General features: G+C 35.9%; 1 protein-coding gene across 2 annotated transcripts in view; it reads right to left on the minus strand.

The window, feature by feature from the left end:
- Positions 1-9,590: 9,590 nt before the first annotated feature.
- The window catches only part of LOC139143864 (uncharacterized), a 158,977-nt gene continuing 140,902 nt past the window's right edge, over positions 9,591-27,665 (minus strand). For both annotated transcript variants that reach the window (XM_070714447.1, XM_070714446.1), the window contains exons 10-13: positions 26,167-26,322; positions 20,825-20,917; positions 11,144-14,161; positions 9,591-11,089 (exon numbers count right to left, since the gene is read on the minus strand). In XM_070714447.1, coding sequence (XP_070570548.1) covers positions 14,012-14,161; positions 20,825-20,917; positions 26,167-26,322 — 399 coding nt within the window. In that variant the 3' untranslated portion in view covers positions 9,591-11,089; positions 11,144-14,011. The remainder of the gene's footprint in view (positions 11,090-11,143; positions 14,162-20,824; positions 20,918-26,166; positions 26,323-27,665) is intronic.

Genomic DNA, 27,665 nt, shown 5'->3' on the forward strand with positions numbered 1-27,665 from the left:
AAAGCATGGCAGTAAAACACATACTCAAAAGTATATATACATTTTTGCTGGCAAAAATAAAATGCTCAGGCGAGAAGAAATCAGGCCCTGCCGATTTCCCCAATTGTAATTTACTATATAGCATTTTGACATCAGGGGGAGAATCATCCATTTTGCAACCATCAATACTATCAAGAACAAATGATTTTTCTCTTGTTGAATGGACCACATTAAACAGATCACTGAAGTGTTTACTCCACATTTCAGCAATATTGGCATCGCCACTACAACCATGAATTGTACAAGGCAATGAAAGCTGCTGTAAATACTTTTATTTTTACGCTGGCTTTGCTGTCCGAATATGCCTTTAAAATATTTATGCGAAGTCGTAAATGCATTTAATAGGCTTTCGGTTGAAAGACAGATGGCACTCTATATATAATGGTATGATCATTTATAACATGATTTCAACTACTCTGCTCTCGTATATGAAGAGGCCTTACCTTAGGGACCATTAACTCTTTACGGGAAGGGGAGGTCGATGGAATTTAAGCAACAAATGAAATGCAAAAAGCGACCCCCAAAATTAAATTTAAAAAAACTGACCCCAAAATTCATCAATAGTAAAATATGATCCCCCAAAAAAAAGTAATATGATTAATTGCACTTTAAACCCCGGGTGAAAAATAGTGACCCTTCAAAAGTTTTTCCCAGAAAACAGTGACCCTCCCCAATTTTCATGCACAAAACACGATGACCCTCCTTTAGATGTCACAGTCCGTATCAATAATAACACGATTGGAACTAATTTGGGATAATTGGATTCGGCATATTTTTCAAATTTCTCAAAAGTGTTAGGTGCCGTACAGCTGAATGTTGCAATATCGCAAATTACTCATAAAAACAAGTGTGTAATATACAAAGAAAAGCAGATGAGATTACATTTGTAGATTTAATCGACATTACTTCACCATCCAATTATCCCAAATTAGTTCCAATCGTGTTTAATATTTTAAGTGACATACGCAATTTCTCATTTGACCTTTGAACCTTCAAAGAATCCTTTTTGAATTTTACAAATAATCACTTGGGTGCAAATCCAATATCAGTTTGTTGTTCACATCTGCTCTTTCAAACACATTATTCTAATCATGTACATTCATATCAATTGTCAAACATTAAAAAAAAACACAGATTTAGCTAGTTTTGTATCGTAAAAAATGTATTCATAGTTTCCTCGTGGACAACAACGTATAGTGAATCAACAGTTTGCGAAATTCCAAAATCAAATTTCTTCTTTAAATTTATGTAATTCAAAAGTCTAAAAATCTTTGCAAACACTTCATATAACACCATATTTTCAAAAATTTGAGCTATTTTCCCAAGTATTCAAAGTGCTGTAAAAATTATATCGTGAACATGGCATGACACATATTTCTCTTTGTCACCTTGAAAATTTTTAATTTTTATGAACAAAAGTTATCTCGATTTCATACACTTTTTCGGTCAATTCTGTAGTTTTTTTGCCATAACTTCATACAAACCTTAGTAAAATTTGACCCCTCCTCCAGTCATTGATTGTCAAATTTGGGCTCCCCCCTGAAAAACAGTTTTGTAAAAATCAACCTCCCCCTGAATTCCACCGACCTCCTCCCCTCCCCGTAAAAATCGAATGCTCCCTTACTGGTAACAGATGACATGACATGATTTTTACAAAAACTGCTTCAGTAGAGCTTTTAATCCTTTTCGAAACTGTAACAGTTGTCACAGAATTGGAGCAGTGGGGGTGGTTTGAATCATTTAGCATGGTTCTAGATTTAAAACGAAATCTAAAATGTTTCCTCTACTCTATTCCATATGGCCTTTAAAGGTATACTGTCACCTGTTCCAATTTGCCACAGTTACCATGGAAAGAGAAAATCTAACCAATCACAGATTTTAAGCGGGTGGCCGCTTTTTACAAACAGCTCCCTCACATGGGCATTTTGAATACCAAGGAACGCCACTTTGACCATATATGGGTATACTTAGATTGCAAGTGACTGTATACCTTTCATCTTTGCAGGATACAATGACAGCGAAATGACAACTTAAACTTTTTCCGTGTTTCAAGTATCCTGACCCATCCATATAATGCTTTCAACTCCTATTTTTTACCGACAACAATTCAATGTTTTTAAGGTAGTATGCACCTCGAAAGTGCAAGACTTAAACTTTTGCTAAAACTTTCCTCAACGAATATTTCAACCATTCTCTTTCAAAATCAAAAATAAAAATCGGAGGTTTCCGTGCAAATTTTGGAACTAGAGAAACAAATAACTCAAGATTAACGGATATTTTAAATTCAAAATGGCCGCCATCCCTGTGTTAACTCTATGGAGAAAAAAATGAAATTTTCGCTTCTTGGAAAACTAAGCCGGTGAAAAAGTTTTCTTACAATAAGAGCTTGAAAATGAACCCCCGCAAGTGGTAGATCAGAAAAGAATTAAAAAAGTTTGAGAGTCCGCGCTGAAAAGAAAGTCATCAACGCTGTATGTCATTTCCTGAGAACTTCTATCAGGCCGTAATTAGTAAAAATCCTAAGTACCGGAGCAGACGGTACAAAGCACAGTTACGTGTGGTTCGATACATAGCGGCCGCCGCGTGGCCTCTTTTTCTCATGCATACCTCACGTAACTGTGGTACAAAGCTGATTTTCCTTCATATGACAATCAAATTATGCTAACAGTACCTGCCAAGTAAAATCTGCGTTATTTAAAATCCTTTGTCACTCTCCTTGCAACCAATTAACTGTTTCTGCAGTGTTAGCTGCATCGTGCCTCCATATTCGTATGTTTACGGTCTTTCATTCTTTTCTTTTATCATCGATCTTGTGAAATGCTGTTACGACCGTAGAACCAGTTGAAATTGGAATTTTTTCCGGGTATAATACAATTTTTTTCGATTTCATTCAAATATTGTCGGTTACCGACCTAAAACTTGAGTCCCAGCATGATATACAAATAATAGTTGCAGTACATATTTTATTAACATGTGCTTCATCCGGCCAAAAGTGCTTTTAACACTCCATGGCCTTCTTTTTTGTATTTAAGTTGTTTTATTGGTATCATTTTCTGGCTTATGATGAACAACGAAATAGATGCTTTGCGAAATCGCGAAATAACGAAATGACAACATTTCCACAACCCCCAAATTTTTTCTTCAATAAAATCTAATATTTAAATAATGTCCGTGACCGCAGCAGTTGGTTTACTGGGTTTAATGAACGGATTAGGTATGTAATGGAATATTTTGAAGTGACTTCAATCACGGTCGAACTACAAAGTGATACATGGCGAAATCATGGGCCGCCATGAAAATATCAGTATGAACACGTACTCCCACAGTCACTACAGTACCTGTTTAGTCAGGGCAGTTGTGAAGCTTCACAAATCTCTCTCGAAATAAAGCCATAACATTTTGGAATTGAGGTTTTTAATCTTCAAACACTAGTTGTCGAAACGCAGCTATCTGTTGGCGGGTAGCGTGCGTAGCTTTGCGGTGGCAGGGTTGACCTTTGATCCGCAAAGCTCTGCATGCATGGCAGGGCACAGGCAACCCAATAAGTATTACTGAGTTTTTCACACTGTTTTCTCTATCATTTTCTCTTCTTTCTTCATGCTCTGAATGATCGGAATAAATAAAATAAATGGTTTATATAACCTAACCTAGCCTCTGTGACTCTTTATTTATTTTACACTCCATTACAAGGACGTATATCTCTCATACACACATGCTGTAATTAATTAGTCAACACAACTAATTATGCTAATCCGTGGACTTATCAGGGATTTTGAGTTGATCAACATCGCGAAAGATAGGAATGGAATACTAAAACCTATCTTTCCGATGTTGACCAACGTCTGATAAGTCCACGGATTAGCATAATTAGTTGTGTTGACTAATTAATTACAGCATGTGTATATGAGAGATATACGTCCTTGTAATGGAGTGTAAAGTAAATAGTCACAGAGGCTAGGTTAGGTTATGTAAACCATTTATTTTATTTATTCCGATCATTCAGAGCATGAAGAAAGAAGAGAAAATGATAGAGAAACAGTGTGGAAAAACTCAGTAATACTTATTGGGTTGCCTGTGCCCTGCCATGCATGCAGAGCTTTGAGGATCAAAGGTCAACCCTGCCACCGCAAATACGCACGCTACCCGCCAACAGATAGCTGCGTTTCGACAGCTAGTGTTTGAAGATTAAAAACCTCAATTCCAGAATGTTATGGCTTTATTTCGAGAGAGATTTGTGAAGCTTCACAACTGCCCTGACTAAACAGGTACTGTAGTGACTGTGGGAGTACGTGTTCATACTGATATTTTCATGGCGGCCATGATTTCGCCATGTATCACTTGTAGTTCGACCGTGATTGAAGTCACTTCAAAATATTCCATTACATACCTAATCCGTTCATTAAACCCAGTAAACCAACTGCTGCAGTCACGGACATTATTTAAATATTAGATTTTATTGAAGAAAAAATTTGGGGGTTGTGGAAATGTTGTCATTTCGTTATTTCGCGATTTCGCAAAGCATCTATTTCGTTGTTCATCATAAGCACATTTTCTTTAGTAACAGGAACTTAAGTTAAAATGAAGTACAGTGCTTAGTTATCTACAATTGTGTGTAAAACTGAAATCCATTTGCTGCAGTGTCTCTCTAATTTGTCTTTTTCCAGAGCTATTTCGTACTCTAGATGGTAGTTGAATTTCACTTGCAACATAAAAGCTGCAAAGTGTGGTTTATTCTGTTTCATTTTCATGGCATAGATGTGTCTTTTGGCACACAGTAGCAAGTGATTATGAATGTCAGAGTAACTGTCAACACCAAAGAGCATTTCATTTAAGTTGTGTCTCGTGAACAAACTGAGAGGTCCCTAAAAAAAGGCGTGAAACTCATTCCAGAAGGTCTCAGTGAATTTACAGGTGTAGAAAAGATGATCTAGTGTCTCGTTGCTGTTTTGGCAGAATGAACAGAGCGGTGGTTGGTCCATGCCTCTTCTGGAAAGATCCATAGTTTGTGTACAGAATATCAAAAAGAAGTTTGAATTGCAATTCACGTGTTTTTGTGTCTATGGCTACGTTAAATGGTAGGCTATATGTGGGAGACCATGGTCTTCTTTGGTCGACTATTTCTCTATGTACAAACCTGAGAAATGATTGAGAAAGGTCACATTTCTCTCTGTGATTGACATCTTAGGTCTTTCTAAATAAAAAAAATCAGGATTTATGAAACGCCATACACGGTATAAAGTTATGATCAATGGAGAAATCACAACCATTAAAATGAATCTGAATTACCAGATATGAAAACTTCGAGATACACGGTCTTACAACAAATTTGGAGTAACATAATGTTATACATCATAGCGAATTTCGCCATGTCAGTTTCATGTCAGGTACTTGTCGTGACCCGGCATAGTTAAGTTTTTAACTTTTATAATACTCTTAGAGTCTATGATACCGTAATAAGCTTGCAAGCTAATAAATCAGGGTTACTAAAGAAAACGGCTTGTCACTACATTCACATGCTTTTTGGCAGGTGTCATGAAATGATAGATAAGTATGATGTATCACTTAAACAAAATGATTACTTATGGTATCGGTGATATTTGTCTGTAGGTTAATAAGAGCACTTTCTACACGTTCTGCTCCACACGTGGCACCCGCCATATATCAACCTGTAATACATGTATTTTGACTGACAGGTTGATATACGGCGAGTGCTAGGTATGGGGCAGAACGTGCTTAACATTATTCGAAACACCAGACATAATTTCTGTTTTCTTCTATAATTTTGACTTTGTTGTGTATACTGGTAAGCTTACTTATTTGTTGTCTATCTATGCTGTGCCGTTTGTATTTGTTATATCGAGTTTGTCACTATGGAACTTATGATCATAAAATGATGTAGATTATGGCTTGGTTCTATTTTTTTGATACCCTCATCCATTACACTTTCAATATCCAATATTTTTTTTGCAGAATCCCCATGGGAAATTTCAAATGTCACCTAATCCCGAAATAGATATTTTTAAAAAACTAAATTTGATAAACATTTTAAAAATTACATTGTTCATTTCATCGTGTCATCAGCAGTCTGGCAAACTATTTCCATGAAAAAATTCTCTTAACCAAATTTATTGAGCGTAAACAAGAGCACAATTAAAAATACTGCTATGCAATCAAAAAAATACAAAAATACAGCCAATGGCGCTTGGACATATAATGACCGCCTAGTATTATCGGCATTTATCAACAACCCCACTCACTGTGAATTAGACAGACCACGAAGTCAATGAGCAACATATAGCTGAAAGACTATTTTTCACATTGCATTTTAAGCCCATTTTTATGAGAAAAGAGACATGTATATGTATATGGAGAAAAAAGCAGAACACACAGACATATTTGTAAATTGTTTGTTAAGTGACAATCATGTATGCATCTCTTGAAATTTTGTGGTTATAAGGTATAACAGTAGTGTAAGAATAATGAGGTTAGAATAAGTGTAGTAAAGCTAAGTTGACAGTAATTAAGATTACAAAATTACACACTAAGCTAAGGAAATCTGAATGAAATAAATGTTGAAAGTAGTAATTGAAGCTAAGATAGGAATGAACTGAGTTACTGCAAGGGGGCAAGATGATCTAGTAGGGCAGCAAAGTCATGGTCATCTTTTTGTCTATTAAATACCTTGTGTAAGTTCATGAACTTTACATAAATCTTGCTATAGATTTGTTGCTAATAGGCAATAACTGTGTTTCAGATCATTTGAGAGCAATCCATCCATGACAGGTTCTCAAATAATTTTTTCCCTGTAATTCCTGTGAGAACACACGGACAGATGCTCAGGACTCTATGCTGGTGCTAGCTTGATAACTAACCTAAAACTTGTAACATCATTGTCTAACCTGTTCACCCCAATTTCCTGTAGACAGGTCCACACTAACCATTGATAACAATGGGTTTGGGCCATACCATGGTGGTGAAAGACTGTAACATGTGAGGTCGTGGATACTTAATCTCTGGAATGTCAAAGTCTGTATATTGACTCATGGATGTTTACTTAACAAATGCCTAGGGTCATCTCTAAGTGAGAATCTAAACTATGAAATATGTTTTTTTTATTGCTTTTGATGCCCAAAAGAGCATAGAAATCTCTTAGGCCGCATTAAAAAAAAATGGTGAAGGGGGGGGGGGGGGGCTGGAGGAATCGCGATTGAAATCTTACTTTTTTTCAGATCCCCCCCTCAATACCCTAAAAAATTTTCAAGTCCCCCCCTCAATACCCTCAAAAATTTTCAAGTCCCCCCCCCAAATTACCATATAGCCGCATATTTATTAGGAATGCATGCAGAGTAAAAAAAACATGTAATGTGTCGTTCTGCACGCAAATGTTCAACACTACCTCTTATCAGCAGGTTGTAGAGCCATATACCTAGGGCAAGTTCTTAAATTGATTCATTTTTAAATGCATCAGTGAACTTTTTGGATTTCTCAGTCTAAGCCGACTTGAGTTTATCCAACTGTGGCCAGTTCAATGGCACCAGCTGAAAAGCACACAAAATGACAATCATGAGAGAGTATGAAATTGTGTATTCCTAGCTACGTTTAACCAATTTGTGAAAAAATGAGCACAGTGACATACCGAGAATTTTTTTTTCAAAAGTACAAGACATATGTACAACTTAGATGCCACTTATAAAATGTTTTACAAAATTGACAATACTGGAAGGTTAAAATATTCCATGAAATTAATGTTTAATCTCAGAAATTTTGGGTGTAATAATGGCAAATTTGATAAAAAATAAAAGATTCCATTTAGTCACACATTTTTCCATTTAAATTAGAGTCTTTACTGTTCAAAGTTTTACTTTTGTGTTATTGGTACAATGAGATGTGAAAATTTCATTCACTGCATGAACTTGAAATGAATGGTTTTATATATTGATTTTAAGTGATTTTAGAAAAACTGACTTTTCATCGTACATTTGTATAAGATCAAGTATGGTGACCCCATCTTTTTCTCTAATATTTGATTCTTCTCATATGCCAGAATTCAAAATCCATGGTAACTGTTAGTCCCCTAGTCTTCTATGCGTTGCTCTCTGGCTGGATCTTGTGTACTAGTAGATGTATGTTTCACTGTCAATTGAGTGTCCTATGACCGAAACTCTTCTTAAACTACATCAGAGTCAGAGCTACATGTATCACTGTCACTGCCAGTATGTAGTAGCAGTAGTTGTATTACTTTTTATTTTGACAATATTTTTGTTCAGTTTATACAATTGTGTTCTTGTTCTACTCCCTACAGAATGTTGAGCTATCCAGTATTCAGCTTGCCAACACAGCCTACGTGTACCGTGCATTTGCATCATTCAATTATCACCAATATTTAGACAAACGGGCTTTGTTGACAAACTGAATATTGTGTTTTTCAGCAGCATGCTGTAGAGAGACACCAAGAAACTGTGTTTGATACATTGCATAGAAATATTGAAAAATTATCAACAGTTGTAGCTCCTGCCCCATTACAAGGCCAACTTGTTCTACGAAAATTTAATGGCATTCATACATTTTTAGACTTTTTTGAGATTAAAGACATAAAATATGACAAAACGGTTCTAGATTTTGTTTAATTATTACTAACATTAGAACCATTGGACGACATCAAAATGTTGGGAGTCAAAATATTTTCAGGTCCCCCTATAGGCAGAGCAAAACTTTCAAGTCCCCCCTCGACTACCCCAAAAAATTTCGAATCCCCCCCCTGAATTCCTCCAGCCCCCCCTCACCACTTTTTTGAACGCAGCCTTATACTTCGAATCAGCCATCCTGCATATTTCTAACATTCATCAAAACCTCATTTCTGTTCCACAACTCATAAAACAGTCCACAGTGCAGGATTGGTGTACATTCCAAAACTACATATATGAAAGACCCCTAAGAAATTTCCCAAAACTATCTAACCTGCTCAGTTTGGCTCCATTTTTCGGAATCGGAACCAGTCTGAATATCTGTACCAAATATCAATGCAGTCTGTTCAGCGGTTTTTGACTTTTTGTCGTTTACGGAAAATGGACACTGTCCGACATCCCACTCAACCCCATCTTAATAACATAATGACCTACGGTCATTATGTTAAAAATTCTAAGGTAACTACTTATTAAATAGCAGAGCAATGTGGCCAGTTCTTTCAAAGTTCTATAGAGTTTTCACCACATTCAATCTCATTTGCATATTTTAGACACTTGCATTTTTATTTGAACAAGTTCGAACTACAACCCATGATGCATCTGCACACCAAATATTGAATTGTTACACACCCAGTACCTCCAGAGTATTTCAGGTCGGCGGACAGACATACATTCAGACAACAGACACCGAATCAGGCTGATCAAATAAGCTCTCACTGATACGGAGAGCTAAAATTAAGGGTGTTTGCAGATATTTGACAATGTAACACCTAGTAACTCATCCATTTAATACTTCCATGCATTTCGCTGACACATCCACTGCAACATGCATGGCACCAAATCAAAATAGAGACTCGGAGCTTGGTGTCATGTCTAACAATGATTTTATTTTCGAAAAAAAAGAAAGACCTGAATTAACAAATCTCTGAAATAGACCATTGATACAAAATATACAGATAGAATCTCCATTGCTCCCTGATTGCAGCTCTGATAGAAATACATGGTACAGTATAACACCCATTCAAATTTCATTCAAAATACACAGTGAACTGATTAAAGTTCGATCAGCTGTAACTTATGAAGAATTTTTCAGTAATGTTCTGTATGTTGGGGTTGAACACATTCCCGGGGACAGATTTTCGGACTCTGAATCTGTCGCAATACATTTGTCAACAATAGCATGGGATATTGTGCACAATATTGTGTTTACAACGTTATTGCATTCTTCCTACTCTTAAGGTAATATGCGTCTTGAAAGTGAAAGATTTAATCTTTTGCTCAAACTTTCCTTAACCAATCTCTCAACTATTCCTCTCAAAATCAAGGATAAAAATTGGGGATCACCGTGTAAACTTTGGTACTTGAGAAACAAATAACCCAAGATTTACTGATACTCAAACTTCATGATTTTGAAAGAGAGTGGTTGAAAGATTCCTTAAGGAAAGTTTGAGCAAAAGTTTGTCTTTTTACTTTCGAGGCACACACTACCTTAATGAGGTGTGATTAATTTAATAATAATATATTCCTAACATCAGCCATAGTCCACCAACCCCTCTTCTATAACAGACATGGTTGTGATACTTAGTGGGCTTGGAGACAAAAGAATCTGTTCAATTACTGAACATCCCTAATTCATCCTCAAATGCTGATTTGAAGTATGCTCCGTCAAAACCGTCATTGTCTGCTGTGTGTCAGACCGTGTTGACATTTTGGCGAAGTGATGTGAACTAAAACTGAAACCAAAAAGTTGACGTGATGTGGGCCTTGCATTTCACAGTATCCAAATCCAACCAATGGAACGGCAGTAAAGACCAGGCTCATTCTATTGCCACTTGAAAAAAAACCCAAAACTAATAAATCACAATTTCTTGTTCAACATCAACTGCATGATACAAATCTGATACATACAATGAAGGAAGAGAGGAAAGAAACTTTTGGTTAAACATTGCTGAACCTTCTTATCAACAAAAGCGTTGTCTAAATTCTTGTCCTTAAAGGGCCAGTAATGTTGACTTTTGAGGAGTTTTTTCACTATTTTCATTTTGTATGTCAGTGGCAAGTTCTTATTCTGCTCCGCAAAATGCCCACTGTTTAGCTTGTCAACATAAGCATCTATATGTGTAAAATGCACTGTTATTGTTTACATTTGAATTCTAGTCCGGAAGAGAATTCACTTTTCAAAATAACAATGCAGTTTACATATGTACAGGCCGAGTTGACAAGATGAATACATTGTGTATAAACATACTTTGGGGAGTAGAAAAAGAAATTATGATTGACATTAATAACAATTTTGTGAAAAAATCAAAAGTTAGAATTACTGGCCCTTTAATGGTTCATACAAAATTTGGGTGTCCGGATGAAACCTGATGCTGATACAGTATAATGGTTCATACAAAATTTGGGTGTCCGGATGAAACCTGATGCTGATACAGTATATATATATATATATATATATATATATATATATATATATATATATAAGCTTATATTCACACTTGGTCAGGCTCTTAGATTTTCTCATTTAATTAATAAATATGAACGAACAAAATCACAGGTGTATGGAAAATGGAATCCAAACTTGCTGACACGTGTTACCCAGGGTTTAGTGATGCTCTGCTGTTGTAGGCGATTGTTTAGATGTCGCGACCTGTTTGTTGCTTTTCATCACAGTCCCTGTGTGTGGAGGGATTGTGTTTTCATGAAAGTCTACATAGCTCTCACACTGGACACTGTGGACATTCAGTTGCAGTGTCCTGGTTACCAAAAAACAATAACATCAAATGGTCATCCAAGAATGATGGCAAATGTAATGTAAAGACAAAAATTGTCATTAACAGCTTTGCTTTCTCAGGGGTGGGGGTGGGGTTTGAATGAAAGAATGTAACATTGTACATCAGCAGTGCATAAGAGCTCCACTAACCGTCTGAGTGTGTACATGCGTAGGTTTATGTGCATCATTTTTTTTGGCAATATAAAGAGGTGTGGATATTCATGTAAACAGAAACAACATGTCACATTGCTTCTGACTACAGAAGAAAGAAAAACAATTTACTTGAAGACAATCCTTGCATTAATTTAAAATGGGGCTAACGCTATTGATTTCCATTGTTCAACAGAATTATCAATGTGTGACCTTGGTGAAGCCCCATTTTATGGATTTTAAAAGAAAAAATTTGAAATAATTTTGAAAATAGGAAGGTCACGTACACCTGTAATCAGAACATTAAATTGTATTGCATTTGAAAGGAAAACAACAGACTTTCACGCTCTCTCTTCAGCAACATAACTTACACTGATGATCTACTCATGCTAATCGAGTCGAAAACTTGTTTGACGGCCGGTAACACTACTGATGTGCCAAATAAATCATTGCACAACCCAAAGACTGACAAAACCCTAATCTTCAATGTGTATGACAGATATTGGTCATGGAAGGAACATTGGACAAAGTACAGAGTCTGAGAAAGCAGTTTTGCGTCGACATGTTGTGACCTATGTGATTTAATTTTTTTCTGACTGGAGCATAAACAGGAGAGGTGCTTTCAAAGTGATATATCAGTGAATAGACTTTGATGGAAAATAGTTTTAAATGGCCGGTATATATCTGGTCGTTTTAATTTTTACTGGTTATTTGTTTACATGTATTAACTTTATACTCTCAGTTTCTGCCCTGAGTGAGTTGAAATATATGCTATTCAGCCTGTCAGTAAAGCTTGAATATGTGCACGGGATGTGGACAATTATTCTCGACAAATTCATGTTCTGTTCTGACAGTGCATTCAAAACACTCACAAGCATCACTGTCGAGCTGGAAAAGTTTGTATTTATTTCAACAAAGTCAGAGAGTAAGTAAGGAATCTGTTACCAAAGAAAACTGGGCCTAATTTTGATTATTTTGATTATTTTGATTTGTTAAACTACCTTTAACAAATCAACATAATCCTAGGGGGTCCAGCTGCTTGACAAAACCTGCGGGAGGACCCCTGAGAAATCTGATTGTTTTCACTACAGGCATAGGCCCCCCTGAGTTCTTCAGTTGATTCCTGTATTCAATTGAAGGCAAAATAAATTGCCAAAGATAATAACTTCAGGATAACAGAATGGAGCGATCTGTAAACAGTGCGTTTTGTTGTGTCTGACGTTAAAGGTACACGGTTGCTATCTTTTCAAAATTGTTTCATTCATTTTTTGTTTCCTCTGAGAAATTATTTATGTTGTTCTGCTCACGGAAACCTGTTGAACTGTCAATTATCAGAGCTCCCCTCACACCTTGCATGTGCACATAACATGCAAATATGCTGGTGATGTAATTTCTGGTATGTACCATAAATTAACCCTTTCACCACTGAAGTCAATTTTTGCCGCCTTGTAATATATACCCAGGTTTATTTTTCCAGATTTTTGCAAAAATAATTACAAGAAACTGAAGTCGACGAAATGTGATGTCTATTTGGTCCAAAACTATCACAAAAATTACAGAAAAATTCATAAAAATTGGTAAAATGTTGCAATAAAGGTACAGCACTCAAAGGGTTAAGTCATTGAATCAGAAGCATTTATTGTGGTATCTACAAGCAGGGACTACAGATGTGACGACTGACAATTCAGCATGTGTCAGTGAGCACAACAACCAGACAAGCCACTCACGAGAATCGTATTAAGTAACTAAAATAATGTCAAAAGATGACGACTTTCTCCCTTTGTAATAACTGTTTCAATATGTAGAACATACAAAAAAACCAGAGTTGTACTGAAGATACAAAATGAAGAAAAGATACTAAAACCAAGAGCTATTGCCTCTTATGAGTCTAAGAATATTTATAGACTGCACAAGACTATGTACCAGGATTATTCTAGAAAACCCTTATCCCAAATATAATTATATAAATTATAATTCTGACAATGCTTCATTGCTGAAATCAATGAAATATTTCTTTCCAGAGCTCAAAAAATATTATTATGAAACTGTAGGAATGGAATGCAATTTTTGCCTTTCAATAATAAAAATCCTTATTTTTCTTTGATATGGTACATGTGAATTCAAAATTTTACATTGCCATAACACTGCCTAGTACTGGCACGCTATTTAGAGGCTTTTTACAGTTCCAATGGTAGACTATTTGGCATTGGTCAGATGAAATAGGGAGAAAGAGAAAGAAAAAATATAATAGAAGGAATGACGTGTTTTGTCTTTTTGTTTTTGTTTTATTTTTATGCAGCCCCAGTGTTCATGACTGTTGTAGCTAACTATTGGCATTGGACCCTGATGTCTCAATGACAGCCCTCTATGTGACCGGGCAGACACCGTTCTTGGCTCCTTCATGTCCCGCTTTTGCGAGATGGTCGATGAAGACGCCGTTCAGAGCCATGGACATCTGGTAGATGTCCTCGTACTTTGGTAGATCACAGGTTCCAGTCTCGAGCATCTGTTTAACCTGGCAGTGTGGGAAAACAGAACAAGTCAATGACTCGCATGAGTGGCTTTTTGGAAAAAATTGTATGTCAAATCCTGACCACCATAGAATTGCACATACCATGAGAGGCACCTGTCTGTATACAAGTTCACTTTTTAATTTTTGTGTAACATCACTTGAGGTTTGTACTTTACTTCCACAGACAAAATCTTCTACATATTTTCAGATTTTCATCTTTCATGGAATGATATACCCATGTTAATTCTAAAATATATTGTGCATTATGAGTCTACACTCCATACGTACACACAATTGTTTTGCATGCGAATACCTGATTTTATTACATCAGTGTGCCGGTCTCACCAATGTGTCATTTCCATTGGACAACAAGCTCACACTGACCATGGTAAAAAAACTGTTATAGTGCTAAAAGAGGCCCCTCAACAAGCATAGAAGTTTAATGTGAACACCAAAAGCATTTAGATTACAGGAAAACCCAATACTACAACCAGTTCAATGATTAAATACTTCAAGATAATTAAGAGTAGTGATGTTTAGAATCTTGCTTATACTATAGAAAATTTTGGCTTGTGTTTTTGCCAGATCAGTATTGTCACTTTTTGTAGTCTGCATTGCTTCCACTGCCAAAGCCAAGTAATACTAAGCCTGTTATAAATCCTTTGTGTCAACAATGCTTAGTTCAAGGCATTGACTTTCTCTTTGATGACAATTTCTAAATATTTGATTCTGCTTTTCTCCAGTTTTTTCTTGCTAAAACTACAGGCTTAACAGTTCTTAAGGTAGAGCGCACCTCAGGGACAGACATTCGGACTCTCAAACTTTTACAATTCTCTTCTGATATACCACATGTGGGGGTTCATTTTAAAGCTCTTGGTGAAAGAAAACTTTTCCATGGCTTAGTTTTTCGAAATTCGAAAATTTTTATTTTTCTCCATAGAGTTAACACAGGGATGGCGGCCATTTTGAATTTCAAATATCGGTAAATCTTGGGAAATTTGTTTCTCTAGTACCAAAATTTGCACTGTGACCCTCTATTTTATTCTGATTTTGAAAGAGAATGATTGAAAGATTCCTTGAGGAAAGTTAGGGACGATTCAGAATTTACTTCCAGGGGGGGGGGGGGGGGGGGGGTGGAGGATTTTCAGGGGGGGCCCCCATTTTTCCCAAGAAAATTTAGGGGCCAGACAAAAATACCACAATCTTTTAGGGGGGCCAAGGAAAAAAATCATCAATTCAATATTTGCCCAGAATTTCTGATCTCTACAAAAGAGAACCATAGATGCTACCTGGGTGACAGATAAACTCAACGTGTTTAGTTAAACTCCTTTAGCTGCCAAATTCGGTAATATTCACAGTGGTTTGTTTTATGCATCTACTGCAGTATCTTGTTCTCCTCCCTGAAGCGTCATGAAATGTCCAGTATTTAGCATGTCAACAAAACCATACAGTAAACAGTCGGGGTGTTTTGTTGAAAAGAGATCTCGAATCAAGTCCAGGCTAGAATTCATTTATCAACAATAACAATGGTCATTATGTTCACACTGGTATGTTGCTAAATACAGCATTGGGTGTTCTATGTAGTGATAGAATAACAAACAAATGCTGATACACAGAGATGAACATTGAACAAATGCTAAAAATTACAGCAAATATTCAGCATCATCAGGTTGGGTTTACCTTGTAGCTTGTAAAGCAGTGTAAAGTTGCATGATAAAGAAGTGTTAATTTGTGCAAATGTATGCAAATCACCCGATTTCTTGGCTTCTTTTGCCTCCCAATTTCAAAATTTCCGAAGAATATAACTCCACTCCGACTGGGTCAAATTTTCTGAAATTTCACATTATGTTTTTTAAATGCTATATAACAAAACGACTATCAATTGGTTTTGTTTGGCAATAAAGCTCTTACATTTTTAAAAAGAGGCATTTTGAATAAGAGGCATTTTAATTTTGTGATCATGATTTTAATCAATTATTAGAGTGTCAGTCTTTAAACCCCTACAATTTTAAAATGAGGATGGATAATGCCAAATAAAATAGTCGTTTTATTCTACATATACTCTCCTTTCAAGTGAAATATTACATTTCAGAAAATACTGTCTAGTTTTTGACTTAAATTAATTTTTATCATTAATACCAAAATTGAGGTTTTTTACCCCAAATATACACCCACTTCATCCTTTGAGTAACTACTGCTACCATACTAAACTTTAGAGTCTCTGCTTTTGAAAATATATGGTATGAGGGGGTTTCCTTGTCATCTTTGATGAGAAATATTGCTTTGAAAAAAACTGTGTTGGCAACATGCAGCTCCACCTTAATTCAAAACAAAACGACTTGCTACTCTGCCACTTCTAAAGTAACATGGTCACGTTGGTTCTCTGGGATTTCGTCAGTTCAGTGTCTGTGTCACTATTATATTCAGAACCAACACCATCATCATCACTCTCAATGACTCCATTGACAGAGATTTCCAATTCAGAGTCACTGCTATCTGACTCTGACTCATCTGTGACATAAGTTGTTACATCTTTCCCTGACAGTTTTCTTAAATTGAATGAAGGTTGTGCATGTATATGTGCAGTTATAATTTGAACTTTTTCAGCTTTCAATTTTTTTTGTTTTGGTAATTTATGTTTATCAAGGTATTATCTAATTCTTTTACGTTTAAATTTGAAGGTTCCCACTCAAGAGCAACTTTAACCAGTCATAGTCCTGGTATTTTTATCCTCTCTTCTTTTCTGTTCCTTTTTCTATGTTTCTTCTCATCAATTTTACCCTTTCTAAATTTTTTAAATGTTCTACATAACTTTTACAGTGCTTACATCTACTATAAACTTTTTTGAAAATAAATTTATGGCCGTCTCATCTTCAAGTTGCTTTTCAGCGAATAGTTTTTAATGTTGAAAATAAAAATATATGTATTACTGTCAAAAATATATGGTGAAATTTACAAAAAAATTTATAAAAGGGTTGATTTTCCAATAATCCTGTCTCTGCATCAATGCTATGGTGTTGGATTGTTGAAATATTGTGTACACAAGAAATTTGCTGTAGTCCAAGAAGTGATCTCAGTGTGTATGAGGCTAGGAGAAATATGGATAGGCTTACACATTGTGTATTGATGCTAATACTTTTGTGTCCCATTCATTCTGATATGTATAATCAAAGATTTCTCAGTGGCGGCTGGCAGAAAAGGTTTCTGAAAACATGCGCATCATGACTATTTTAAGATTAAAGTTTGTTAAAAAAATTTGAAATATGAATGCTCTGTCAATTTGAAAAATACTGCTGACAAAATGTGAACTTTGACTGACACAGGGTTATCTGCATTTTAAGGATGTACGATCGGAAAAATATTAGCGTACTGCGCCGATTTCCGCGCAGAAATGTATCCATAGTAAGCACGCGCGCATAGTGACGTTTCGAACGTTTACGCGTTGTACCATAGACCCTCGAGTGTTTTTCTCGAGGGTCTATGGTTGTACAAAATGTCGTCTGCAGGTAAAGGAAAATTTCTATCTCGCGGAGAAAAATCGCGACGAGAAAAAAATGTTCAGCGTGCCCTCAAACACGCTGGAAGTACGAGAATTCAGCAAAGAGATAAAAGAATGCAACATGACCGTAGCCTGTACAGCGTATAGTCAGAAGTGTGAGGTCTGATTGTAACAAGAGGAGTCGTGTTATAATCCAATGAAAGTGTCGCTAGTAGACCTACCGGAGAATGGAAGAATGGCCGCTGCATTGTCAATTTGAATGTACTAGCCGAAAAACTTGACACTTGTGTCAGTTGTGGGCTTGGCTTACGATTGATCGTGTATTGGGGAACGATCCACGGCCTCGAGCCTCGGCCTGGCTCCACGTAGTGTGTGACAACTAAGCCTGCAGCGAAGTCAACCTAATCCCCACCGATAAGCGTCATGGCAATAAGTTTATATATAGACTCTAAAAAGTAGAAGAACCTGAAAGTCTTGCTTTGTTCTGTCATTTCCCTCTCATTAAAGTTTACTGGTAGGCTTGAATCATGACCAGGCCTGGAAAAGGCCACTGCAGGTCATTTGAAGAGCGCCCGCGCGCGACGAATTCGGGAGAGCATGGTTTATCGTCAGAACTATAAATCCTGGATACATTTTGCAAAATTGTGAAAAATCGAGCTCGGTGACCTACTGAACAAAATGTGGTTTTGAAAAAAATCACAAAAAGAGCTATTATTTAGCGAAGTTTGAGAAATTTGACATTAGTAGAAACTATCAATAATTAATAAATTACCCTCTCCCATTCCTAAAATTTTGGGCATATTTGTTGCAATTTTGGTTAAAAAATAAATATCGTGACTTTTTAGCTAAATTTTAATGCAAGTAAAATCTTCAAAGTAGCTTAAGTTTATAATTTTTTTTTCTTTTATAGCGTAAACGTGAAAAATGCAATCATGATATAAATATGAAAATGATAACCTGTTTTAGTGATTTTTAGTGATTTTGTGAAAAACCGTGAATTTTTAATGTCATTTTAAGAAAAATAAAGCGCGGTGACCCCGTCTTTTTTTCACAGTTTTGGACTACTGTCATATGTAGGTATTCAAAAAACCCCATTTCAAAAAATTGACATTACTTTTACTTTTTCCGATCGACATCCTTAATATGAACATTGGATTGTTAATGGAATGAGCAGAATAACATGTGAATTCATGTTTTGATAAGGTGTTTTGTTCAAGAAATGATCTAAAATATTCCTCAGCATTGTTGCTTTCCGTGGCAGCTACTTGGTTTTATGACAACCAAATTAGAAAAAAAGAGAAAATTAAAAACAAGTTGGCTTTCACCAATTTTCATTCCTAATGTTTAAAACTTTCACCGTGAGTCTGCATTCAGCATCATCAAATGAAAATGTATGCTGAACTTGTGCATGTACATGTACATCTTACTTTCCAGAAATATCTGGATATCTGCAAATGATGTACAATTAAACTTCTAGATATATATCACTTTGCCAATTATCTGCTCCTCTGATTTCCTCTTCACCATTTCTAACTGACATCTTTGCTTGTCTTTGTGTGCATCATATGTATCAGTGAGACATAACGAAAAACGTATCATATTTAGTAATTAACTTTTCTTCAGAAATTTACAACCAGATATGTTTATTGCTACCCTTTCCAAAAGTGTGCCACTTGCAGTCCCTGCAAATCATTCTTTTTATAGTCACATAACCCTGAAATGATTTGTTATATCATCGATTAAATGTCCACTACAGTTCCTGCAACTTGTTAGACTGGATATGTCTATAGTGGATAAGCATGCATGTATATATTAGGGGGGGGCCATGGAAAAAAAAACACGAAAGATGAGGGGGGGGCATAGATTTTTTCTATAATTTACTAGGGGGGGGGGCCGTGGAAAAAAATCACCCAGAAAATAGAAAATCCTCCACCCCCCCCCCCCCCCCTGGAAGTAAATTCTGAATCGTCCCTTAGAGCAAACGTTTAAGTCTTCACTTTCGAGGTACATACTTAAATACGGCTCGGGCATCATCAATATTTCGATCATGACCACCATCCCTTGGGCAGGCAATAAATCGCGATCTTGCCCTCGCTCTCATGTGTTATATTTTTATTACACCGAACAAACTTCTTCGAGTACAGTTCGCCTTTCTGCATGAGTCCGGACCTCAGCATAAAATGTTGTCAGTGCCAAGTCTAGGGTTGCCGCTGAAAGTTTGCCGATCTCCTCGGTCGCGTATCCAAATTTGTTGCTTGCATAGTCGCTGAACACAGAAATTGCATTCCTTAATTGTTGCCATTTCGTTTGTTTACTGTTTACTTGCATCAAAATATCATCTAACTGTGCCGGTGACAGCTCTGCATGACGTTTCGCAGCGCTAGTAGCAAGTACAAGCGAACGACAATTTTTTGTGCGCAGAAAGGACGCGCAGTAAGTAAAATGACGTCATCCATGTAATATCAAATGCAGAGGGCATCATCAAGTTCGCAGAGGGCATCATCACGTTCTTCACGTTCTTTTACATGTCATGTGAGTCATGTTTAACCAATGGCAGTGCACGCTGAACGAGTGAGGTGTAATAATACCTTAATGCCATACACAGAAGTGTTGATATAACAGCAATAACCCCCTTCACAGATGGGTATCACTTGATTCATTCCATATACCACTCTCTTAACAGCTCATGTATACCTTGCATATTGCAACTCTCGACAATACCCAAGCTGTGACAGGAATTATGGCTTCATTTTATGATGAAAAACAAAGAAACATATTATACTAAACATAATTTTTAACACTTGGCAGATGTTACTTAAAATACTGTATTCTGCTTTTTCTCACACAGATGCAGCTTAAATGAAAACTCTGAAATAATTCTTGTCATGGACGAGTTAAAGGAACAATACCTGTAGCTTTTGATAATTTATTCTCTGTTTTCTTTTGAAAAATGAGTAAATTGGTGGCAAAATAGGCAGCATTGCAGCAAAGACAAAAGAAACGACAGAAAATATATTGAAAGCTAAAATTGATGGAACTTCATACTAAATCTGTCAAAAGGCTTTGACACGAGGGGGCCATATATTTGGATACGGGTTGCTATTGGTGAGTATGACAGGGCAGAAAGGATGCAACTCCATACTTTTTGCTTGAATGAATGTACTTACCATGAGGTGAGTCCACCTGCTGACCATCGGTGAGGGGAAGTCTTTTCTCTCCCATTCCCAATTGTTTGCCGCAAAGCTCCCGAACAGTGTTCCCTGTGGTCAATAGACAGAACAATGGCAAATCAGTGACATATTGGAAGTGCATTCATTTGTTGAACAAAATAGAACTTCGATGGCAACAAGTTATTCTCACTGTTTTGTAAACTCGAGTGCAGCTTTTTCTGTTCAATAGTGATTTTAAATACAATTCGCCATTAGATTTGCAAGTGAAAATTCAAAGAATAAACTAAACTGAAAATTTGATTTCTTTCACAAGGCAATGTATGCCTTGAAAACAAAACCGTAAATGTTTGCCTTAAGAAAACTTTCAACCATTCTCTTTTATGATCAAGAATAAAAGTCATGTGTTACCCTGCGAGGTTTGGAATAGAGGAACAAATAGCCCAAAATTTATCCATATTTGAAATTTAAAAAGACCACTATACACTCTGTTTATAGCTTTCACAGAAGCTCTGCATGGAAAGCATTGTAAAAATTTTAGAGTCCAACATTTGTTTCAGAGGCACATTCTATTGTTATGTAGCTTTATGATGATACATATTTCTTGTGTCATCTTGTGAAAATGGTTGAAGAAATCAAAAATGCTAACAGACTTACCGTAACTCAAATAAAAATAGTGCCAAAGTCCCTGAAGCTACTATAAAAGTGGATACAAAATTAACTATTTCCTGACTGTATGAAATTATCTCACTAAGGTCATCCTAGGGACCTGTAAACCAAATATTAAAGCTGTCTGACCAGCGGTTTTGAAAAAAAAAGTGACCCAACAGTTGACAGAGCTCTGCTGTGTTATGTAGAGAATAACTTTTTGTGACACATGTATTGATGAAGAAGGTGAATATCTTTGATAGCTCATTTCAGGATGGCTAGAACCAAAAATGGCAAAATTGCTGAAAATCACAATTGAAGATTTCATCATAATTTCAATATATTACATTAAGATAAAGCCTAGGAACCTGTATTCAAAGGCATCAGACAGGTAGTTTTTGAGAAACACATTTTTTGACCAAAAATAGCAAAAATTGCACCAAAAATACAAAATTGCAGATTTCATCATATATTCAATATATCATATTAGGTTTATCTGTAGGAACCTGTATACCAAATATCAAAGCTGTCAGATGAGCGATTTGATGAAATATTGACCAAAAATGACCAAAAAATTCCTTAAAAATGTAGATTTGCCTATTTCATCACAATTTGAACAAATCTAAGTTGGGTTGTCCCTAGGGACCTGTATACCAAATAACAAAGCTGTCTGACCAGCGGTTATGAAGAAGATTCTGAAGATTTTACCAAAAACGCATTTTTGGCACTAATTTGCATATTTCAACAATATCAAAACATAGGGCCAAAGTCCCTGAAGCTACTATAGACATGGATACAAAATTAAGTATTTCCTGACGGTATGAAATTATCTCACTAAGGTCATCCTAGGGACATGTAAACCAATATTAAAGCTGTCTGACCAGCGGTTTTGAAAAAACAAGCGACTCAACAGTTGACAGAGCTCTGCTGTGTTATGTAGAGAATAACCTTTTGTGACACATGTATTGATGAAGAAGGTGGATATCTTTGATAGCTCATTTCAGGATGGCCTGACCAAAAATGGAAAAAAATTCCGTAAAAATACAGATTTGCATATTTCATCAGACTATATTAGTCTATAATAGCAATAAACGAGAGTTAATTACATTCTAATTAAAGTAAACAAGACTTGCTTAAATCAAGATTTACGTCATAAAAAAAACAGCATACATGTATCTGTCAGGTTATAAAGAATCTTGAGCTGGTTATCGTTTATTATCAGTATTTTCATCCTATTAACCAAGCACATTTTAACTTTCAAATTAACCCTTAAAGTGCCGCGTCGGTTTATAAACCGACACGGCATTCTCGCTCTCAGCGCCACGTTGGTATATAAACCGACAGTGATTGTGTTCTATGCTTATGCCTAACTTAGCTATGCTTTGCCGAACTCAGCCAGAAGGAGGGTATTCCTGACCCTTTGAACCCAGTTTAGTACCATATAAGGACTAAAATAATGACATCATGCAGCCTAACAATTGAAAATTCCAGTAATTTATGCGAACTTTCTTGAAAAGAGGTCAGCGGTTTTCATGAATATTTAATCAGGTCTGCAGTTTCACCCGTACGCGGATACGGCCACAGTGCATTGAACGAAACACGTACGTACGTTTTGAAAGCTTTACCATGCCGTAGACACGGAAGACGACTATATTATGCCAAGCTAATGCCCTCTGGGTGATAGAAATGATAGATTTACAGTTTTTTTGAGAATATTTTACGGAAAAATGACGCAATTTGGTGACCAAATCGATCGCGATAGTGAACTTCGAACGTATCGGCGGCCAAGATGGCGGCACTGTGTGATGCCTAACTCTTGACATGGAACCCGAGGTTAAGGTTTTTGAAGTCCAAAACATGCAAGATTGAGAAATTTGTAAGGATTTGGTTAAATTGAAGTGTATTTTGTGAATTTTCAAGCGTTTGACTGCCAAAAAGCCCCTTTAAACTGTTGATATTTGACCTCCCGCCGTCCTGAAGCGAGACGGCCATGACAGTCAACCAAGTTTGTAAATGAAATATAGTTGTTCCGAACTGTTGACATTGCGAGACATTTCCTACGTGTTACGCATTTTTTAACTGAAATAAACGGACATGAAACTTTTTTCTCGATACTTAGTGGTTTCTTTCCATTTCGTGGCGGATTTTGTGGCGTGCTTGTCAAAAAATGTGATCAAACTTTGCGAACGGATTGACTAGTATGTATGGTAGTACGAGTCCGTGACTCGATAAGCCACAGATAGTTACACACGCGTACGTGAATTAAACTAATGTAAGTTGGGTCAAACACCAAAATTAATCGATAAAAAGGTTAGTGAAATATGTTTTTTGTCTTCAACTCTTCATTATAATTATACAGGCGGTTCAAACTATACAGAGTCAGTTGAATATGCCCTATAGTTGTGTGCATGTGTTGCACAATAGGTACCCCCTCCATGTACAATATGGAACCTTGTTGTCTCTGTGTATGCAAATTAATTGTTTGTGTTTACAGGCAAACAAGACTATAATTGATTTCTTCTAACTTTGAAGACAAATTTTAAATAACACTAACAAGAAATCATATGATAGATAGTAAACTGATTACAAATTGGATATGTACACTGAATTTTTCTCTGGAAAATCATTTCCACTAGAAGAAATAAAAATATATTAACAAGCAAACAATACAAACAAACAAACAAACAAATACAATAGACAAGTAAACGACAATGCTTGGGCAATGCAATCATGCCGATGCTCCATACACAGTAGTTGTCAATCTACATTTAGTGTACTGCATGTAAAATATTATTTGTATTTTTGTAGAGATGCATTTGCACTGGAAGCATTTGTATTATTTTGAAAGACACTAATTGTTTGTTTGTTTTTGTTTATTATTTACGTATGATGTTACATGATGCTGAAATCGTGTACCTGAATTTGTGTCTTTCCATAACATGAAAATTTTATTCAAGTTTGAAGGCCGATGATGAATTTTTTACATTTTTAGAAACTTTTTATCATTTTCAGTGAATTTTGAACAAAAAACGAGCATTTTAGCCCAATTTTACCCTTCAATGTGTAATTGAAACTTTTCATTGTCATAGAGAGCTTCTTCATATCCTGAGCTTTGGAAATAATAATGGGTTGTTAGGGTTTCTTGTCACAGAAAATGAACTGCACCTGTCTGAAAAAAGGTGTAACATGTTGAGAAGTTGGATTCAAAAAGTCCTTGGCCTGGCAGTTGCATTGCATAGAAAGTCTATGGCACTTTAAGGGTTAACATTGTAAGTAAGTTCTGTTGAATAAGTTGAGACTGTACGTACTCAGAGAAAGCACACTGAAGAGACAAATGTTTGAAACTTAAGAAGTTCAAGGTCATCAAAAGCATTATAAGGAATCATGTTACACTTTCATTGCACTGTTTACACAGATTGCATAATTGCTATAAATAGCACATGAGGAATCTTACAGCCCAGCTTTACCATAAAAACCCTATCACTTTGACCACTCTTTTAATTGACCACTCTATTTTTTCCTCAAAAAGTAATCTTATTTTATCCTTACCAAGTCAACCATAAATGGAAATTAGAACTTTCTCTATCTCTATTTACGGTATTTGACCACCCTATCATGACAAACTATTATGAGCAATTTCTTTTAGATAACATAAATGGTGGTTCAGAATATATCAAAGTTGGGATTCAGGAAAGTTGCCTTTACATGTTTTAATCCTCAATTCACTATGAACTGTCAAAAAAGTTGAACTTTCTGATAATTCCACACTAAAATTATTTTTGCTTTGATGATTTCCTAATTAATTCAATTATTTAAAATCATATTAATTATTTTTTTCTGGGTGAATTGATAGGGTTTATACAGTACAAGAATTACATACAATGTAAGTCAAACTTTGACCAAAAATGACAAAAAAATTCCTTGAAAATACACATTTGCATATTTCATCACAATTTGAACAAATCTAAGTTGGGTTATCCCTAGGGACCTGTGTACCAGCGGTTATGAAGAAGAAGATTTTTTACCAAAAACACCTTTTTTGGCATTAATTTGCCTATTTTCAACAATATCAAAAAATTAAAAAAAAAAGTTTCTCAAAATCATATTTTTCATCTACACAACAAATATCAAATCAGTAAGTACTGCGGTTCTCAAGATATTTGAGTAGACGGACGCCTCACAAACGGACATACATACATACATACATACATACATACATACAGACTGACGACGGACGCCGGACGGATACCCATCCCAATAGCTTCTATAGACTATAGTCTATAGTAGCTAAAAATTGAAAAAAATTGGTTTCTCATAATCATATTTTTCATCTACACAGCAAATATCAAATCAGTAAGTACTGCTGTTCTCAAGATATTTGAGTGGACGGACGCTTCACAAACGGACATACATACATACATGCACACATACTACATACATACAGACTGACAACAGATGCCGGATGGATACCCATCCCAATAGCTTCTATAGACTATAGTCTATAGTAGCTAAAAATGAAAGTAAAAATTTTATGTCTTAATTAAAATACCGGATGTTTAAATCCCCTCCCCGCACAAGATTCAAACCACACATGAGAATTTGAAAAGCAACAAAATTTATATCGTAACCTTCAACAAAATCTGATCATCCTCAGTTTAAAAGAGGAATTCTTTCACTTGTGAAAATTTACTTACAGTCTGTTCATTCCAAAACACGTTGGCGTGTTCATTTGATATCTGCATAATTCTACCTTCTGTCATTGGACCACGAGTGCATACAATTGAGAGATCGGCTGTCCCTCTGTTGGACTTTATCTGGCCTTTCAAGGTTCCGAACACCTCAACAAAACCCTATGAGACAAAAATAATTATGAACAGAATATATTGTTATCATGGACTACTTACTACATGCATAGACTGTAGCAAATTGCGGATGCCATTTTTTGATGGAGTTTTGGTAATTTTCATTATTATAAGGTCTTCTTTCATTTCTTCCCAGTAGATAATGTTTTCTCAGTCAGCACTATGGTATATTACATGCCTCGGTCCTTGGGTCAACTACGTTCACATTTTGACGCTGCCATCTATGGTGTACTACCAAACACGAAGTTTGCAACACACATACAATTAACTTTAAGCACTTTTGGAATAATTTACTGTGACGTCAGCAAATCTTCTGTAATTTGTTGAAAACCAAGTTTTCAATACAATAACTTTCAGACTTTGTTTGTCAGCCAAGTGACTTCATCACAGTCACACATATTTTCATCATGTGACAAAAGATGGCCGCTTCAACTTTGCCCTGTCAAAGGGCCAGTAGCTGTAACTTTAGATCCTTGTTTTGCATGTCAATCACAAGTTTTTTCTACTCCCTAAGGCATGTCTAAACAACCAACTATACAGCTTGTCTATGATATCTTACTTTGAAAAATTACTTTAAATTAGATGAAGCAGACTTTTGGTCTAACAAGTCATTGACAATGACATAGTCCCCACTTGTAATAGGAGTATTAGTCTTGAGGTGGCAGGGAAATGAGGTCATTAAGAAGTATCACTAAAGTGTATATGTTCAGATCTATGGACACATAGGTCTATGTCATTGTTCCCAATTTGAAACAAGAGGCATGTCTAAGTTATGGTTCTAAATCGGGAAAAAAGATCAAACCTCTAGCTGTATTGGCCAGCCAAGAAATACATATGTGCATAGTAAATGAGGTACAAGATGTGACATCTTAAGGTCTATTATCCTATCAAAATTGAAGCGTAAAGAACTTGTGGTTACTGAGTTATGCATATATATGCATATTCAAGGTCATAGGTCATCAAGGTCACGTGACATTTTGAAAAAAAACATTGTATTGTAATTAATCCATATATGCCAAAATTCAGACCTCTAGCTCTATTGGCTTGCCCACAATTATATATGGGCATAATTAACGAGGTAAAGCATGTGTTGTCATAAGGTCTCCCATCCTACTAAATATAAAGGACATAGCACTTGTGGTTACTTATTTATTGACATAATCGTGTATTTTAGGTAAAAGGTTATCGAGGTCACATGACATTTTGTCAAAAAATTTCTATCCTATAGTCTATCCCTATATACTAAAATCATACATTTACCTCTATTGGCTTGCTCAAAATTAGATATGCACATAATTAATGAGGTACAATATGTGGCGTCATAAGGTGTC

This window comes from Ptychodera flava, chromosome 11 (assembly GCF_041260155.1).
Source record: "Ptychodera flava strain L36383 chromosome 11, AS_Pfla_20210202, whole genome shotgun sequence".
Lineage (NCBI taxonomy): Eukaryota > Metazoa > Hemichordata > Enteropneusta > Ptychoderidae > Ptychodera > Ptychodera flava.